Consider the following 17756-nt stretch of genomic DNA (forward strand, 5'->3'; position numbering starts at 1 on the left):
AACATTTGCTATACATTTTGCATAGTGCATTCAAGTTTGTGTATAGTTATTTATTTTTTGTGCAATGCTCTTATTTATAATTTTTGGAATGTTACATATGCTGTAAGAAAGGCAAGGAAAGCAAAGGAAAGCAATGTTTCTGTAATATAGTTTTTTCTGCAATAACATAATATAATACAAACATATTTATATTGTATCTATAGAATTACAGCAGAACAGCATGAATTGTGAGCCCAGCAGTCAAGCATTTAAGCACCAACAGCAGTGCAGAGCCGGAAGAACAAAAAAAGCAGACATTGAATGTACATGAAGAAGATATAGGTTCAGAAATACAGATGAGATGAAATCAAACTGAACAGAAGGTCTGATGAGAACGAACACAGAATGAAGTAATAAAAAAAAACATGTTTATTTCTAATCCAAGAGTAAGAAAGATTAGTACAGCTCTTACATGGATAATAAAGAAATTGAAAAGACAACTTTATACATAATTTTAAAGTTGCCACACACAGGACTCAAACCCACTATCAATGGGTCAAGTGCATGTCACTCATTTTTTTTTTTTTTTTTTTAGTAAACTATATAAAGCTTACAACACCTGGTATTCCCAGGCAGTCTCCCATCCAAGTACTAACCAGGCCCGACCTTGCTTAGTCTCCGAGATCAGATGAGTTTGGGCGTTCTTTTTTAAAAAAATTTTTATTAAAAATAATACATCATTTACAGGAATATTGTCACAGTCCTCCGTCTGCACCGGTCTGTCTTGTCTTCACCACTGCACTTCCCATGATCCTCTCGTCTGCACACCTGAACTCACTCCCTCATCAGCCTCCCATTCAGCATCCTGTTCATCTGTTACACCTGTTTTCCACCTTGTTATGTTTGATTCCCCTGTGTATTTAGTTCCCTCAGTTTCCTTCAGTCTTGGTCGGTCGATGTAAGTGTTTGCTGTGTTTTGTGGATTCCCTACCCGCCTTCCTGTATGTACCAGTTCCTTGGAGTTTCTTTATTAAATGTTTGAATTGGAGCACTCTCTCCCGGATTCCTTCTTCTAAACCGTGACAGATCGACCGACCATAAACACTCTTCACACCACCAGGGGTAAGTAATGGAGCGGTTGCTTATCTGGAATTCACACAACAGTTCCTATTCGGACAGCTAGGGGTAAGTAAGCAGGGGCTTTCTTCAGTGTGGGAAGCTCAATGGGCAGATACTGGTTCTTAGCAGGGGCTTGCTTCAGTGTGAGAAACTCAATGAGCAGATACTGGTCCTTCTTGAGAACAGGAGAATCAAACAGCAATGCATGAACATTTCAGGAATCCTCTTCAAGTCAACAGTACTCAAATACTCACAGCAGCGGCCTGCTTCGGTGTGAGAAACTCAATCAGCGGATACTGGTTCTTCTTGAGAACCGGAGAATCAAACAACAATGCATGAACATTTCACGAATCCTCTTCAAGTCAACATTATTCAAATACTCACAGCAGGGGCTTGCTTCAGTGTGAGAAACTCAATGAGCAGATACTGCTTCTTCTTGAGAACAGGAGAATCAAATGGCAGTACATGAACACTTCACGAATCCTCTTCACACTGGACAGACTGGAGCTACAATCCTATACAGTGCATACTCAACACACAGCAAAGGGTTAATTCTGGCTCAGCACTCCAGGACAATGAGTGTAACGGCTGGGAACACGGACAGACACAGACAATCCTCACACCGGTGCATACGTCAATCACTTCAAATAGTAACATGTGAATAAGGTCTCCACTCGTTATCCCAGCCAGCTTGCTCCTCTTGTTTGATGAGGTAACATGAACCCTCTGCCTCACTTCTCTTTTAATCTTGTCTCTCTTTCCCCATCCAGGTTAAACTGCCGTTTTTAGACTCCTTCTCTGCAGTGGATCGCCCCTTCCCGCTCTATCCTTCCAGCTCTGCATGCCTTCTCATAAGCGGTGTTATTCTGGTGGAGAACTATCTGTACTTGTTGAGTTAACATGGTTAAAGTGGAGCTTCCACTTTATAAGCTATAAGTGCAACAACATTCAGGGTGGGTTGAGTAAAAGTGACTACAAATGTGGTGTTGCTTACAGGTGTTTAAAAAGTGTTTTCTTTGTGTTTGGAAGGAAGTTTTGGATCACAAAATACTGTCAATAAACACCATTGCACTTTTGACACCAGTGACTGTTCTTACCAACATGCCTCATCTTTACAGACACACCTGTTTTGCACACGACACACTCAAACACAGAACCAGAAAAACAGGAATCACATGAGTTCAGGGAAAATGAAACTGAAGTGTAGTTGAGCTGTTGTGTGTTTGTGTCTCTGTCTTCATGTTGTAAAATGGCAGAAGCCAAATTTTCTCAGGATGAGTTCATGTGTCCAGTGTGTCTGGATCTCCTGAAGGATCCAGTGGCCATTCCCTGTGGACACAGTTTCTGTAAGATCTGTATTAAAGGCTGCTGGGATCAGGAGGATGAGAAGAGAGTCTACAGCTGCCCTCAGTGCAGACAGACCGTCAGCCCAAGACCTGCTTTAGCTAAAAACACCATTTTGGCTGAAATGGTGGAGAAACTGAAGAAGACTGAACTTGCTGCTGACTGTTACACTGGAGCTGGAGATGTGCAGTGTGACATCTGTACTGGAAGAAAACACAAAGCCGTCAAGTCCTGTCTGGTGTGTCTGAACTCTTACTGTCAGAATCATCTTGAACAACATGAGAGTTGGTTTAAAGGAAAGAGACACAATCTGACTGATGTCACTGGACGACTGCAGGAGATGATCTGCCAAACACATGATAAGCTCCTCGAGGTTTTCTGCCGCACTGATCAGAAGTGTATATGTGTGCTGTGTGTGATGGATGAACATAAAAACCACGACACTGTATCAGCTGCAGCACAGAGGACAGAGAAACAGGTATGAACTTACAGAGATCCCATTATTATCATTTACAGGCTCATAATGTTGTTTATTAGCCTGACTTCGTCATACTCATATTCTAGTGAGAATATGAGTCTGAAACTCCTCCGTAGGGCTTTGATTATGAGGCGTGTCGTAACCGAACCAGGAAAAAAAAACCTCTACACTCAATTGGATAGTCGGTAGACCTACAACCAATCAGAGCAACGCAGTAAGTCAACTCCTTTGCATAGCGCAGTTTTCAACTACAGAACTTAGTTATTTTAGAAGTTAAATAACGAGTGTTGCTTCTTTTACTTACTCCTCCATGAGTGCCACCAAAGGAGAAACCACAACGACCACAGGCTTTTCATTACGTCCCATCTTCTTAACGACCGTCAGAGCCAGCTGATAAGTTACACTTTTCCCGAATCATGTAGGAAGGACGCCAAAAATATCTTTCCGATCGACAAATGCCTTGATTGCAGTTCTCTGTTTGTCTATTAAAATGAATGCGCTGTCGATTTATTTTACAACAGACGCGACAGCGGAATCTATACATCTCAATTCTCCAGCTGCAGTCATCTTTGAGGGAGACCAGTTAAGCGCTCTTTGATAACGTGATGATTATGTCCTTGCAGATCATCTGTCCATCATCGTATAAAGTCCGCCATGGCAATTTGATTGGCCTAAACGTTTCTTGTCTGATCATAATTACTCCTCAATGGATCGAGTCCAGACCGAACTTCCCGACCAAAAAATGTTGTGGGCGGAGTTCGGGCTGGCATCCAGGCTAGTTGTTTATGGTAAAGCTTCACAATCTTTTTTAACCCTCAATCTTTTTTCACCATCTTTTTTCTCAGCTAAGTACCCCCTGACCGGCCCCAATCATTTGAGAAAGAAATAAAAGCTATGACTATGATATAGGGATGTGCCATCATTATGAGATTTATTAAACGTAAATGAAAAACATTTGCAATAATATGTATCATTACTGATAACTGATCATGCAGTTTAAGTACCCCTTGACTGGCCCCAAACATGTTTGATAAAAGAAACCAATATAAATAATATATATAAAGGCAACCAAAATATTTGCTGCCTTTTGCCACTAAGAGGCGCTACAATCACAGACTTTGAAAAGTGTTCGTTTATTGCATAATCTGCAGCCGCGCCGCGGCTCATTCAGAGCGATTGAAAGCTGATAGCAAATTAATTCAAGTGAAACGTTGCTAAATGAATTAATAATCACAATACTGAAATTAAATTTAATAAATAATGAAAACTTAAAACATTGCAGTGGAAACATAGGCTACATCAATGAGGCTTTACAAGTGTTTACGACGATAATGCATCAGCAGTCTAATGGTAGCTCTGTGGTTAATCCATCAACCTCAACTTCATGGAGCTTCAACCGACCCAAGATTGAACCTCATTACATGCTGTTGGCCGACAGCTTTTATGTTTTACCGTTCTTGAAGCTTAAATAAGTAACTGTTTATTAGTGAGTTTATTAACTGTATTAGCAAGTTTTATTAAGTGTCCGTTAATGACGTAATTTGCCACTGCTCATTGAGAGCTGAGGTCGCAGATAAATTCAGGTTAAACATTGTAGTTAAACGAATTCATAATCACAACACTGGAAAAAGTAAATTCAAATAAAATAAATGTGAAGTAAAAATAGGCCTCTATTATCCCATCAAATTTAAGCAAGGTACACTTTAACATTAGGCTATGTGCACAGTTTTTCTATAATTTAGAAAGGCTTTGTCAAAAGCCTTTCTTTTACTTTGTGTTATTTAAATTTGTTAGTAGATTTATTAACTGAAACATAAGTGTAATAAATTAAACCCAATAATTTAAACATTAAAACATTTTCAGGGCTTGCAGTTACTAAGTGATGTTACTCGGCAGCATTTGTGTTTAAGCATTCTTTGTTCTATTAAGAATTAAATGGGCTGTTTCAGTTGGTGTCAACCAAAATGCCTACTTGCATTAAAAACCAGTCGCATTAAAGTCGTTCGGGACATTGTCAAAGGGACATTGTAACAGCAATGTAAGGAAGGACTTTCCTAAGACTGAATTTAGGAATTCAAAACTGCAGTAAAACAATAAAAACTCACTAATCTGTAAAAGAGATCAAAGGGACAGAGGGCACCACACAACTGGCCCAACCTGATATCTTCCCCCCATGTTGTGGTTCTTGACTCTGCACAATATCTTCTCACCTCTAGGGCTCATTCAGGCATGCAAATCTCACAAACCTCCTGCATCCAGCTGTGTTATGCAAGGGCGAAATAAATACTTCTGGCGCGAGACCAAATTGTTTCATTCCTGCAGCAGCAGAACAGGCAGAACAAGAAAACAACGCCTGTTCTTCTGTTGTGGGAGATGCCCCAATAAAGATTGTGGATAACCATTGGCTTAATCCCCCAAGCTCAGGCACAACCACTTTGGTCACGAGAAAGGGTAAAACAAAGGCTGAATAAAGATTTGGGTGATAGGTGTGTATTGTTCTTTTGTTTGTGAATCTAAGGTTTTCCCTTTTCATGTTTGGTATCATTTTAAGTGTGATTGGTAAAATGGCCTTAATTTCATTACAGTCATTGGAAATAGGAGAAAGATTGAGAACTTAGGAGAATCCTGTTCTTTTCCATGGGTGATGTCTTTTCAAAATATCTCCCCTCTCCCCCGGGGTATAGGAATTGACCAAAACAAACTCTGAAAGCTATTGGTACAACCCTTGTGTTCTGGGGGCCTGTTTCAGAAAGGAGGTTAAGTGAAAACTCTGAGTATGTTAACCCTGAAATGAGGGAAACTCTGGGTTTTCCGTTTCAGAAAGGGAGGTAAGTTAAACCTGAGACAGCAGAGTAAGTCAAGCCCATTTCTGAAAGAGAGGTAACTTATACTCAGAGTCAGTTACCATGGTAACTTACTCCGTGAACCTAACCTGGTCGGGAGCAGGTTTTCTTCAGTAAACTCAGAGTTTCTTGCGGTCTCCTCCCCTTTTTTAAAGAGGAAGTGCTGTTAAACTCCAACAATAATACTAAAATGTATTTACACATTCTTTAAGGAATATATATTGTTTGTCAATGGTTTAATTGACTAAATCTGTTTTGTAGCACTTTTCCCAAAAAATAAAAGGATTTAAAACGTTTGCTAAACTTTTATTTGATTACCACCGTTTTTGATAATATATTTCTATTAAATCATTAAAAAAAAATAGGAATAAAAAACATTTAATAGAACTCACTTATTTTTCAAACATAATTTAATAAGTTATTAATGATAAAAAATAAGATGTTAATCTTATTCATAATCAATTATTGAAGTTAGTTGATATGTTTTATTGAACAAATGTTTAATTTATTTAACTGTCATTTTAACTGATGATAATAATAACCATAATTTAAGAATGCAGTTTATATATTTAATAATTGTTTAATACCATAAACCGTGATCTGAGATGTTTCTCAACTCTCCCCACATGGGGGAGTCCCCCACCCCACCCCCACAAGTTACTCAGCAACTTTTACTCATGTTTTAATTTAAATTAACTACTTTTTACTTGAGTGGATTTTTAGACTGGTATTTTTACTTTTACTTAGGTAAAATTTTATCAAAGTAATAGTAGCCTACTTTAGGTTGAATAACATTCTTCCAGTTTCACCTCTATATTATAACAGTAAGTTACTCTAAAATAGTTATGAATTATTAACTGACATCTTCAACGGTGTAGTTAGATTAATGTAATAATCAGGCTACTATCTCTAGAAAGTATTGGTCTACATATTAGTAATTGCTAAATCTCAACCTCAACCACTTGATTAATACAAAGAGGAGAGACAAGAAATTGCACTTTTAATTCTTTCAAATTCACAATATACAATTGCATGAATTATTCTTGAATTCATCAAAGTGTGTAGAGGGAGAAGGTTACATAAAAAATATACCTTTTAAAAATGTATGTTAAATCCACTATTGTTTTATACTTAATTGGTTTATGTAGTAGCCTATTTAATGTAATTGCATCATATTTTATTTTAAATTACAGAAGAATTAAGAGTAATCCCTTTAATTAAATTACAATATTTAGATTACTTGGTAATTAATAACACCAAACACCTCTTTTTGTCTGGCGCTGTTGCCATGGTGACTCATAATATCTGTGCTCCATTGATAATGGCTTTTTATAGTTGTGGTGCAAGCGCTTAACTCAGAGTCAGTCAACTCAGAGTTGATTGAACTAACTCATTTCAGCTGTTCTGTAACCGAAAACTCAGAGTTTCCCATCTCAGGGTAAGTCAACTCTGAGTTCAAGCTTTAACTCAGAGTTGGTTGAACCTCCTTATTGAAACGGGCCCCTGGTCTGGGTATTTAAGGCTAGGTAACAGAGCAGTCTTCGGGAACCTGTAACCAGGAAAACCCCCATGCAGTGCTGTGTCAGTGTTTTCCCAGTGGAAAGGAATGCATTGCTTACTTTTAGAATCATCTTTGAGTAATTGATGTCATGTATTTACTATTTCTGAATTGCTTGGGTAATAGGCATGATACATTTTTTCAATACAAATAAATGTTACATCTTGATTTACTCTGGAGTATTCTGACGTCATTATTTTAGTAAATTATAGGAGGCTGGTGCTACCGCAAATCTTGCAGGATAGGTCAAACTAAAGGCACAGATGTGAATGGAGCACTAGGCACGTCCTCTGAAGACCTTTTGATTTCTGTCTATCACTGATTTAGCAAGTTGTATGGAAGTGGCTAAAATAAACTACATTCTTTGTACGTGTGAGCAGTAGGCAACCGACTTAAGAAGTATTAGTTCACCCTGCACCCTCTGACTAAATACAGAACTGACAAGGTTTGTGTCCGTTAGAAACACGATCCGGCCGACGTGATCTCTGTGCGGCATCGGGTCCATAATGAACGAATAATTGAAAAGGAAAGAAACACAGACAAATCAAAGATCTAAATTAAATTATAATCAATAGTTATCCCAGATAGCAAACTGACATTGAATCAACGTAGAAACATGACATCGAAACAACGTTGATCTGACATTGTTTTGCTCATCGAATTAACGCTGAACCAACGTCAGATGCGTCATTCTTTCAAAACTAACGAAAAATCAACTTGAAATCAACGCGTTGTTTCAACGTTATGAAAGCAAACCAATTTTCGATTTTCATTTAGCTTTAAAGAATGCCGCGTCTGACGTTGGTTCAACGTTAATTCGATGAGCAAATCAACGTTGTTTCAATGTCATGAGAGACGACGTTTCCACATTGATTCAATGTCAGTTTGCTGTCTGGGTATGGTTATTTTCTAATAAGAAACACAATCTAACCTTGATCATCAGTAAAAATTGGAGTCAGATTAAGCGTAGAGCTAAAGCAATATTGAAACTAAATTCTAATAAATTAAGTGAACTTCACTGGAGCGCTGAAAAGACATACACACATTATCCCTTCGCTTAGCCATTGGATTCCGTCTTTGGGCCAATGGGTGGTCCTTACAGCAGCAACTGCTACATTTAAAAATGTGAGTTTACTATCTGTTTATTAAAAAAAAAAAAAACCTTCATTATTTTAACAAGAATGAGACTGAATAGCACAAGGTTTTGTAATTTTTTATCTTTTTCAACAAATAATTTTGACATGGAGACGGTAAAGAGCCAGATGTTAAAAATAAACAAACAAACAAACAAACAAAAAGAATATAACAAATTTTAAGACAAATTGTAGCTACTATTTTTATAATAAATTAAAATAGTAGCTACAACATAATTTGTTAAATTTAATGAAGGCAAAATTTAAATGTACAAAAATGTTTTTAAACTGAATAGAAAAAATGCTTAGAACAAAAAAAATAGAATTCAAACTTTAAAAATAGAGATGACTACAATATCTAATATTAAACACGTCGGTGGGCAACAGTATTCCTCAGGAGCGTAGAAATTCGTTCACCCTGTCCTTGATCCATTTGCCATCACTGCTAGTCATGTGTGGAAATCTCTAGGCAACTGAAGTCGTTATAAAGTTTCTTACATTCACAGGCAGTTCACGTTTGCCTCTTGAACCATCCCAGCTTGTTGTGGATGCCCACTCTTCGTAGATGTGCTGCAGTACCACGGTAAATTTTGTTAATATCAGGGGCGGACTGGCCATCTGGAGCACCAGGACTTTTCCCGGTGGGCCACTGGCCAATATGAATTAATTGGGATAATACTGTCTTTTCTACACAAATGGATGAGTGAGTCGATCGCACAGGTACGGCCGACAATGGAGTGTGTTTTGTGCATTTGAGTATCTTGAAACACGCCCCCTCACGTCTAATTTACAGAAGCCCCTTTTACACAGATATTCCAGAACAAACAAGACTTTGAAAATATGTAAGTTAATTTTAATATTAGCAAATTATGGTGATCTTTAAGCATTAATGCTCAACGAAGCATGCTTGGGAACTCAGTTGTGAGCAAGGGAAAAAACAACATTGGCTACTGTATAGCCAGCATAATCTCAGGAGCTGAGTGGGGGATTGTTGAAGTGGGGGAGGGCACATACAGTATTTTGCATTTGAATGTTGTGTTACATTCAAAAACATTTAATGTGTGACGCACACACACAACTGAGAAACATTTTGATCTTATCATAAACACACACGCACAGACACACACTATATATAAATTTTTTTTACAGAACTGCTTTTGAAATTACTATTGGTATTATTATACAGATGTAAAGTCATTCTGTTGGATACTGTTTGTTCCTTAGTGTAAAATGGAAATGCATGCAATTTTATTTTCTAGACTAAATATGAGAACTAGACAAATCTCTCTGCATTAAAAGCCTAAATATAAAATTTAAAGGGATACTTTGAAATTAATTTTTAATATGTTTTAGGCCCCGTCCACCCGAAGACGCATTTCGCTGTATACTTATAAATTTTTTATCGTATTGGCGTTTCGTCCACACGGATCCGGCGTTTTGGGAGAGTGAAACCACTATTTTTTGAAACCGGGTCCCAAGGTGGATAAATCTGAAAACAACACCCTTGCGTTTTCATGTGGACGGCCAATCCGTATATTTTGTGAAACGATGATGTCATCACCCCACGTGTCGACTAGTCAGACAAGAACAACTGCCGAACTGCTTGTATAATAATATAATATAATATAATGCGGCAGAAACTTCCTTTATTTATTATTTACTTGAATGTGTTTTTCTTTTTTTAGGCCTATACAATTTTTCGTATGCTGCTTGTCTGAAAAAGACATTTCGTATTTTATAGGGATAGGGATTTAACGCAAAAATAATTTTCGACGATCAATGGGAATTATTTGATTATTTTGGCTATTCAAAAAATGCACCCCTGTAATGTTCCACTCCGACATTACATTTCTCTGTAGATTAAAGGGTTAGTTCACCCAAAAATGAAAATTAAGTCATAAATTACTCACCCCCATGCTGTTCCAACCCCGTAAGACCTTCGTTCATCTTCGGAACACAAATAAAGATATTTTTGATTGAATCTGAGAGCTAGATCAGTCCTACATAGGATGCCTAAGGGACTGGCTCTTGACGGCCCATAAAGTCATTAAAGAAAAGGTTTAAATATTCCATGTGCCTACAGCGGCTCAATTATAAGTTTATCAAGCGACGAGACTACTTTTTGTGCGAAAAAAACATAAATAACGACTTTATTCCACTATTCCATTACTTCCTTATGGGCGCATGCGCGAAAACTGAGACGAGGACGTTCTCATTCGTCTACTTCTTGTTACCGGCTGCTCACCGCTTAGGAGTTTTACCGCCCCCTACCGAATAAGATGATGTGCTGATATAGCTGGAAGCGCAAAACGTTCTGTTTACAAGCAGAGGAAGATGCGCGCTGTGCACTTAAAAGCCTTTAATCTTCTCAAAAAACGACAGTGTTCCTTATAATCCGGAGCGCCTTATATATGGATCATCATTTTATACGGTAGGTGGCTTCATTGACACTAGATTCATATCGGTTTAGTTGATGATTAATGTGATGTTTCTCCTGTCATTGGTTTGTCCTTTAGCAACAGCTGAAGGAGACGCAGAGGTCGTTCCAGCAGAGGATCCAGCAGAGAGAGAAAGATCTTCAGCAGCTGAGAGAGGCTGTGGCGTCTCATAAGGTGAGTCTGGAAAAGAAGTTAGAGACGTCTCAGTCAGGACTCACTGAAGCTCACTGTGTGATTGTGATGTGTGTGTAACAGCGCTCTGCACAGACAGCAGTGGAGGACAGCGAGAGGATCTTCACTGAGTTTATCCGCTCCATTGAGAGAAGCCGCTCTGAGGCGACACAGCTGATCAGAGATCAGGAAAAGACTGCAGTGAGTGGAGCTGAAGGACGACTGGAGCGACTGGAGCAGGAGATCAATGATCTGAGGAGGAGAGACGCTGAGCTGGAGCAGCTTTCACACACACAGGATCACATCCAGTTCCTGCAGGTAACAGAGATCTAGAAGAACAGGAGCATAGTGGACTTGAGCAAGAGACTCACAGAGAAACATTTCATGAGAGCAGAATGAGCCGTTTACTGAAGTGTTGATCTGTGTGTTCGGTTATTATATCATCATCAGTCAGAGTCTCATCTGATCTTCTTATATTGAAAGAAACACTTATAAATGCAGTTCAGCTCTGGAAAACTCTGAGGAAACATTTGTTTCCAATCAATATATCTGAAAGATATATTGATCTTCCAAATAAAAAGTTCAAACCTTTTTTTCTAACAATGTGAAATCCATGAATTGATGGCACCAGTTTCACTACTAAAGATCAACAAGAGGTGCTCAGATCTGCCAGTAGTGCAGGTTATTGATGAAGTGTGACGGTGATGAGCTTTGATTTCTGTTTTCTGTAGAGTTTCCAGTCTCTCTCAACTCCTCCTGAATCTACAGACGTGAATGACAATCCCTTCAGTTCTTTCTCCTCTTTTGATGGTGTGAGAGAATCTGTCCGTCAGCTGAGAGACAAACTGGAGGATTTCTGCAAAGAGGAGCTGAAGAAGATCTCTGACAGAGGTAAAGTCCTGGAGATTCATCAGCTCTCAGAAATCATCCTCCATCATCTCATATCATGTAGAAGATCATGTTAGAAATGTCTTAGGAACAGATGCAGGGATCATTTTCTCTCTTGATAATCACACTCTTCATGTCTGTTGATTTCCACAGTCACTTTCACCAATATTGTTCCCAGAACCAGGAACGACTTCCTACAATGTAAGTCACTAAGAAAACCAGCAGAGAAACTCACTGAGTGTATTCATGTTCTTCCTGTAGAAAGAGAAAGAAAACATAACTGAAGAGTTTTATAGTTGATCGTGTAAATTATCGTTTCTCAACGGGAGAACATCAGGGGCCACTGGAAGCAACATCTTCAAAAGGGGTGTTGAGGTGTTCTTGGAATGCGTTTGTTTGAAGATTTACGAGATTAAACTTGTAATTACTTGTAAAAGAAATGGTCTGCAACATTCTAACAATCTAGCATCTAGCAATCTAGCAAATGCATGTGTCCTGTTGTCAGTAGCAAAAGTAACGTAACATCCGCATTCAGTGTCACTGATTATAATGGGTTCTGTGTGCGTTCACAGTCATGATTTGGCGTCCAGTGTAGGCCGTGTGCGACCTGCCAGTTTACACCAATGTGGCCAGATTATAATAGACTATAATAGAATGTCTGTGGTGTCCCAACAACCTCCTAAGGGGGGTTTATGGGACAATGATGATGATGATGACATGATAGCCAGATTAGACGTGTCACACTTCCATAGCAAAGATTATTTACTTAAGTGTTTTCTTCAGCTTTCTGTAGCGCAGCTGCCGAACTTACAGTGAAAACAACTTCTGCGTTTAGCACATACTGTAGACACTTTGATTTTACCCCCAATTTTACCCATTGTTCATAATTAACCAGCACAAATTGAAATTATAACAATTGGTAAATCTGATAAATGACAGAGCAATTCATCACATCAAATATACTACTCTTTATTGTAAATTATATTTCAAAATTATAAATATACAAAAATTGCAAATCTATTCAAATCTGACAGATTACTTCAAACAGTTTGGCAAAAAAACAAATCTTTTTGCATTTTCAATGTGTCTAGTCAAAATGGTATAATGATTTATTGTGTGGTCTGGGACATTGTGAACAAATGTATATATTAGAGTATTAAGGTGTGTGTGTGACACAAATATCTTTTTGCTTTTTCCCTGACATCTTTGAGAAATACAAATGCAATGGCAATTATTAATGTATGTGTTGACAGGATATAAAATAATACCCAGAGCACTAAATTATATATATATATATATATATTAGGGCTGTCAGTTTAACGCGTTATTAACGGCGTTAACGCAAACCCATTTTAACGGCGTTAATTTTTTTATCGCGCGATTAACGGTCTTTTTGTCCTAGCAAACTTTGTAGTTTTTTCACATGCTTTTGCAACAGGAAGCGGCATGCGTCCTGATCCATTTCGGCGTCTCGAGCTCATCCACTCAAAGCCTGCTCGCAAGCCCAAACGTGTGTTTGCGGCGTGCCTGTTGTTTTGTTTCCGTTCTAGCTAGATCCGCTTGCGCTTTGGTCGAAGAAGCAACAAAACGTCCTCGCGCAGCGCAAGCCATTGAAATAAATGGGTTCAGAGCGCAGCGCGAGGACGTTTTGTGCCGCACACACTCGTTTCGGCTTGCGAGCCGGCCAAATAGTAACGTTACGTTTTGAGTGGATGACAAGCGCGAGGCGCCAAAATGGATGCCCTTAGAAGATTCTGAATGGAAAGTTTACTTTTAAAAAGTTGCCAAATTGTCCCATTGACAAGACCAAGTGATCTGTGTGTTTTGTCGTTGTGAACTGAGCTATCATCATTGCAGCACGTCCAGTCTAAAACACCACTTGATGCTTGATGATGGCCAACACACACACACACACACACACACACACACACACACAGATGATGCGAATTCTCCACCCCCTCATCAATATCAGGACCTCGTCAGTATTTCTTTCACCCTTTTATTGATAGACAGTGTTACATTGTGTGAGAGATTATTTATATATGTTAGTGTGAAATTGAACACTATTCCAATTTTATTTTCAATAATAATAATAATAATAAAAACATTTGCACTAAACAAGCCGATCCACTTTTCCATGTTGACAAGATCATTAAATTGAGAAAAAAATAAATGTAACAAAAAGAAATCAAAAGACATTTAGAATAGATAAAAATATGCGATTAATCGCCAGTTAACTATGACATTAATGTGATTAATCGCGATTAAATATTTTAATCGTTTGACAGCACTAATATATATATATATATATATATATATATATATAAATTATATACAGTATAATATATAATTTAAAATAAAATACATCTTCATTCCGTCCCATACCATAACATTTCCCTTATAGTAAGGTAATGTAAGCTAGCCAAACTGAGCCAAAGCTTCTGGCCTGGTTACAAAGTAGTTGTAGAGTTTTTGCCTGCATCAATAATAATGTATATAATGATGGGCTATTTTTATATTAAATGTTCTAGCCTAAAAATGTTAGACGAGCTTTCTTCCCTTCTCTAACACGACGTGTGTTCGCGCAATGTTGTTGGTTACCTAGTATCGAACGTACGGTGGCTGAGAATGTTCCGTCAACTTCAGTGTGTTTGCGCATCTATGTTGCCTAACGATCTTTAGGCAATGTTAGGCAACTATAGACCACACGGAACAAGCCACACAGACAACGGCCACTAGGCCACATTGAACCGTGCCCACTAAGGGCCACAGACCACTGGCCATTTTTTACATACAGGACAAGGCAACTTTGTGGCACAAGGCCTTTATACCCACACAGAGACAGAACCACTCATAGACAAGGCCCTAGGCCACATAGAGCCAATGCCATAACTGGCCACAAGACCACAGGACAAGGCCACATTAGGCTACATGGTCACAGTAGACCACACTTAACATAGAATAAGGCTGCAAGAGCCGTGATATCGTGATATGTCCCCAACTAAGCAAGCCAAAAGCCAATGCAACAGTGGCAAGGAATCAAAACTCCATCAGGTGATTGAATGGAGAAAAACACCTTGGGAGAACCCAGGCTCAGTCGGGGGCCAGTTCTCCTCTGGCCAACGAAGGAACAGTGATTACAAAACAAATTGGATCGAAACATTAAGAGAATTGTCAATTTCCATCTGTTTGGATGTCGAAGTAATCAAGTCGGTTTGGAGACGAGATGTTGAGGATCAGTGCCGATGGCTGTCGTTTCAATCAGGCCGGCACTTAAGGATGAGTCGGGATGGGTCCAGGCGCAGGTCCACCATAAAGGGTCCCTCGTAGACAAGCTCAACCCGAAAGCGAACGGACAGCACCGAACGGCCCCCGCACAAATCTCCTGGATTTTGAAAAACAATTGTTGACAACTATGCTCTCTCTCACACACACACACACACACACTAAATTAACTTCAGTTCTGAACTTAAGACGTAGTATAAACAATGATTTTCACAGGATATTTGGTAAACTGCATGGAGACACTGCTGATATATTGAACATGAAGAGTTCAGCTATAATAAAAGATCAGACAGATTAATAACTCCTGATTCTGATATGTTTTCTCTCCATCAGATTCCCATCAGTTCACTCTGGATCTGAACACAGCGAATAAACATCTCTGTCTGTCTGAGAGGAACAGAGTGATTACTAACACTGGCACAGTTCAGCCGTATCCTGATCATCCTGACAGATTTGATGATGTGTGTCAGGTGTTGTGTAGAGAGAGTGTGTGTGGACGCTGTTACTGGGAGATTGAGTGGAGTGGGATGTTTGGTGTGTATATATCAGTGTCATATAAGAGCATCAGCAGGAAGGGATCGGGTGATGAGTGTGTGTTTGGGTATAATAATCAGTCCTGGAGTTTGGACTGTTCTTTTTCCAATTACTCATTCAGACACAATAATATAGTGACTAAACTCCCTGTAGAGTCAATCAGCAGGAGAATAGGAGTGTATGTGGATCACAGTGCAGGAACTCTGTCCTTATACAGCGTCTCTGACACAATGAGCCTCATACACACAGTCCAGACCACATTCACTCACACACTCTATCCTGGGTTTACTGTTTATCCTGGATCATCAGTGAAACTGTGTTGATGAATGAGAACAGACTGTAGAGAGATTCTATTCACATCGTGGATCAGGGCCGGCTTTGCCGACAGGCGACACAGGCGGCCGCCTGGGGCGCCATCTGCTGGACGGGGCGCAAATTGCAGAATTGAAAAAAAAAAAGTGAATTAAATGTATGTATCGTATCATGAAAGCTGCGCACACACTGTACACTTTTACTGTACATTGTCTACACTACACACTGCTTGTATTTGTCCATTTCTTTTACAAGATTATACAATCCTAAAAAACGACAGGCGTGCCTTCGGCTCAAAATAGTCCTCGTCGGCTTTGTTTCGCCCGATTCGACATGTTGACAAGGGGATGCCCGCGTATATTCAAAATGGTTGTCACGCGCTGCTTTGTTTACGTTATGTGTATCTGCAGCCGGCCGACAGCGTCGGTTTTCCTTTATATCTGCAGAAATAGACAGTTGGCTCATTGCACGCAGGCGCAGAATATAGCTGACAGTCGCCTGTAGTTCTCTCGGTGTGTTCAAGTCATGGTTCAAGTGCAGCTTTTTACCCCGGCTTTCATCAGCGCTAGTTCGTCGCCGTTATATTAACCTTCAAATGGTCTTCGTTTCCTGTTTACACTTCTGGGCTTCGGGGTCTATACGACCAACAATTGATTGAGTAATTGTACAAAACATATAAATTTTTAATCATACAAATATTATATATATACATATATATATATATATATAGCCTATATATATTTTTTTTTTTGTTTGTTTACTTCTCATCTATTCATTAATGCTGTGTTTTTGGAGATATAAAGTACTTTTGTATCCATATACCACACAATTCCTCAACTACATTAGCTTGCATGAATTTTTTTTATTACTATTTTTTTTTTTTTTTTACATTGTGGGGGGGGGGGGGGGGGGTGTTGAGGGCACTCTCGCCTTGGGCACCAAATAACCTAGAGCCGGCCCTGTCGTGGATAGACCTAAAACAAATCAGAGCGATGAAGGAGATGACAAATGCAGAGCGGCGGCCAGAGGAGAAACATCTCCGAGTGTTGTTCTTTGCTCAGTTTTTAACAAAAAGGAAACGTTCAAATCGCTTAAAACAGACGCTATAGCTGAATCAAAGAGTGATATTCGATGGCGGCATCCATCTTTGTAATGTAGGCTACAAAATCTTCTTCAAAATCCCACCACTCTTGTCATCACCTGCCCTAACGTTTCTTATTGGTGCCTCGATTTCGACGGACTGGAAAAGGGCTTGAATGAGCTCTTTGCCAGACTAACTTTCAGAGCAAATCTAAATTTGCCGGAAGTTGTCTGGGATTTCCCAGGCGATCTCAGATCAGCAGGGACAAAAATAAATAAATAGCCTGAATAAACGGACAAAACTTGTCAAAGTGTTCGTGGAGGTTTGAGGTTTAGCAGCACACTTTTGATGCAGCATATTAGATGTACCTGTCTTGTGGCTGTCATGAACATAAACTTCTTCGCAGATTTTGCAAATTACAAATTTACCACTCTGTAAAACTTATTCCAGGCAACTGGTTTTAACAAGCAGTCAGGGTAGCCTTAGCTACTTTTAACAAGCAGTCTCTGCATAGACTCAACTAGCTGCCTGATGAAAATTTGACTATTTTAAAGTGTGCTTTTTTGGGGGGGATGTTGGTATAGCCAGACAAC

The 17756-nt window shown here is 39.1% G+C and overlaps 1 protein-coding gene across 1 annotated transcript; it reads left to right on the forward strand.

Annotated features, from left to right (window-relative positions):
- The first annotated feature begins 2277 nt into the window (after positions 1–2277).
- LOC120485531 (E3 ubiquitin-protein ligase TRIM16) lies at positions 2278–16930 on the forward strand. Its single transcript, XM_039681354.2, is given in 7 exon segments — positions 2278–2920; positions 10971–11066; positions 11148–11381; positions 11795–11954; positions 12105–12152; positions 15570–16087; positions 16090–16930. Coding segments are annotated over 7 exon segments (1653 nt in total). The 5' UTR covers positions 2278–2347; the 3' UTR covers positions 16114–16930.
- The last annotated feature ends 826 nt before the right edge of the window (positions 16931–17756 follow it).

The sequence above is a fragment of the Pimephales promelas genome, chromosome 24, assembly GCF_988280905.1.
Source record: "Pimephales promelas chromosome 24, fPimPro1.hap1.1, whole genome shotgun sequence".
Lineage (NCBI taxonomy): Eukaryota > Metazoa > Chordata > Actinopteri > Cypriniformes > Leuciscidae > Pimephales > Pimephales promelas.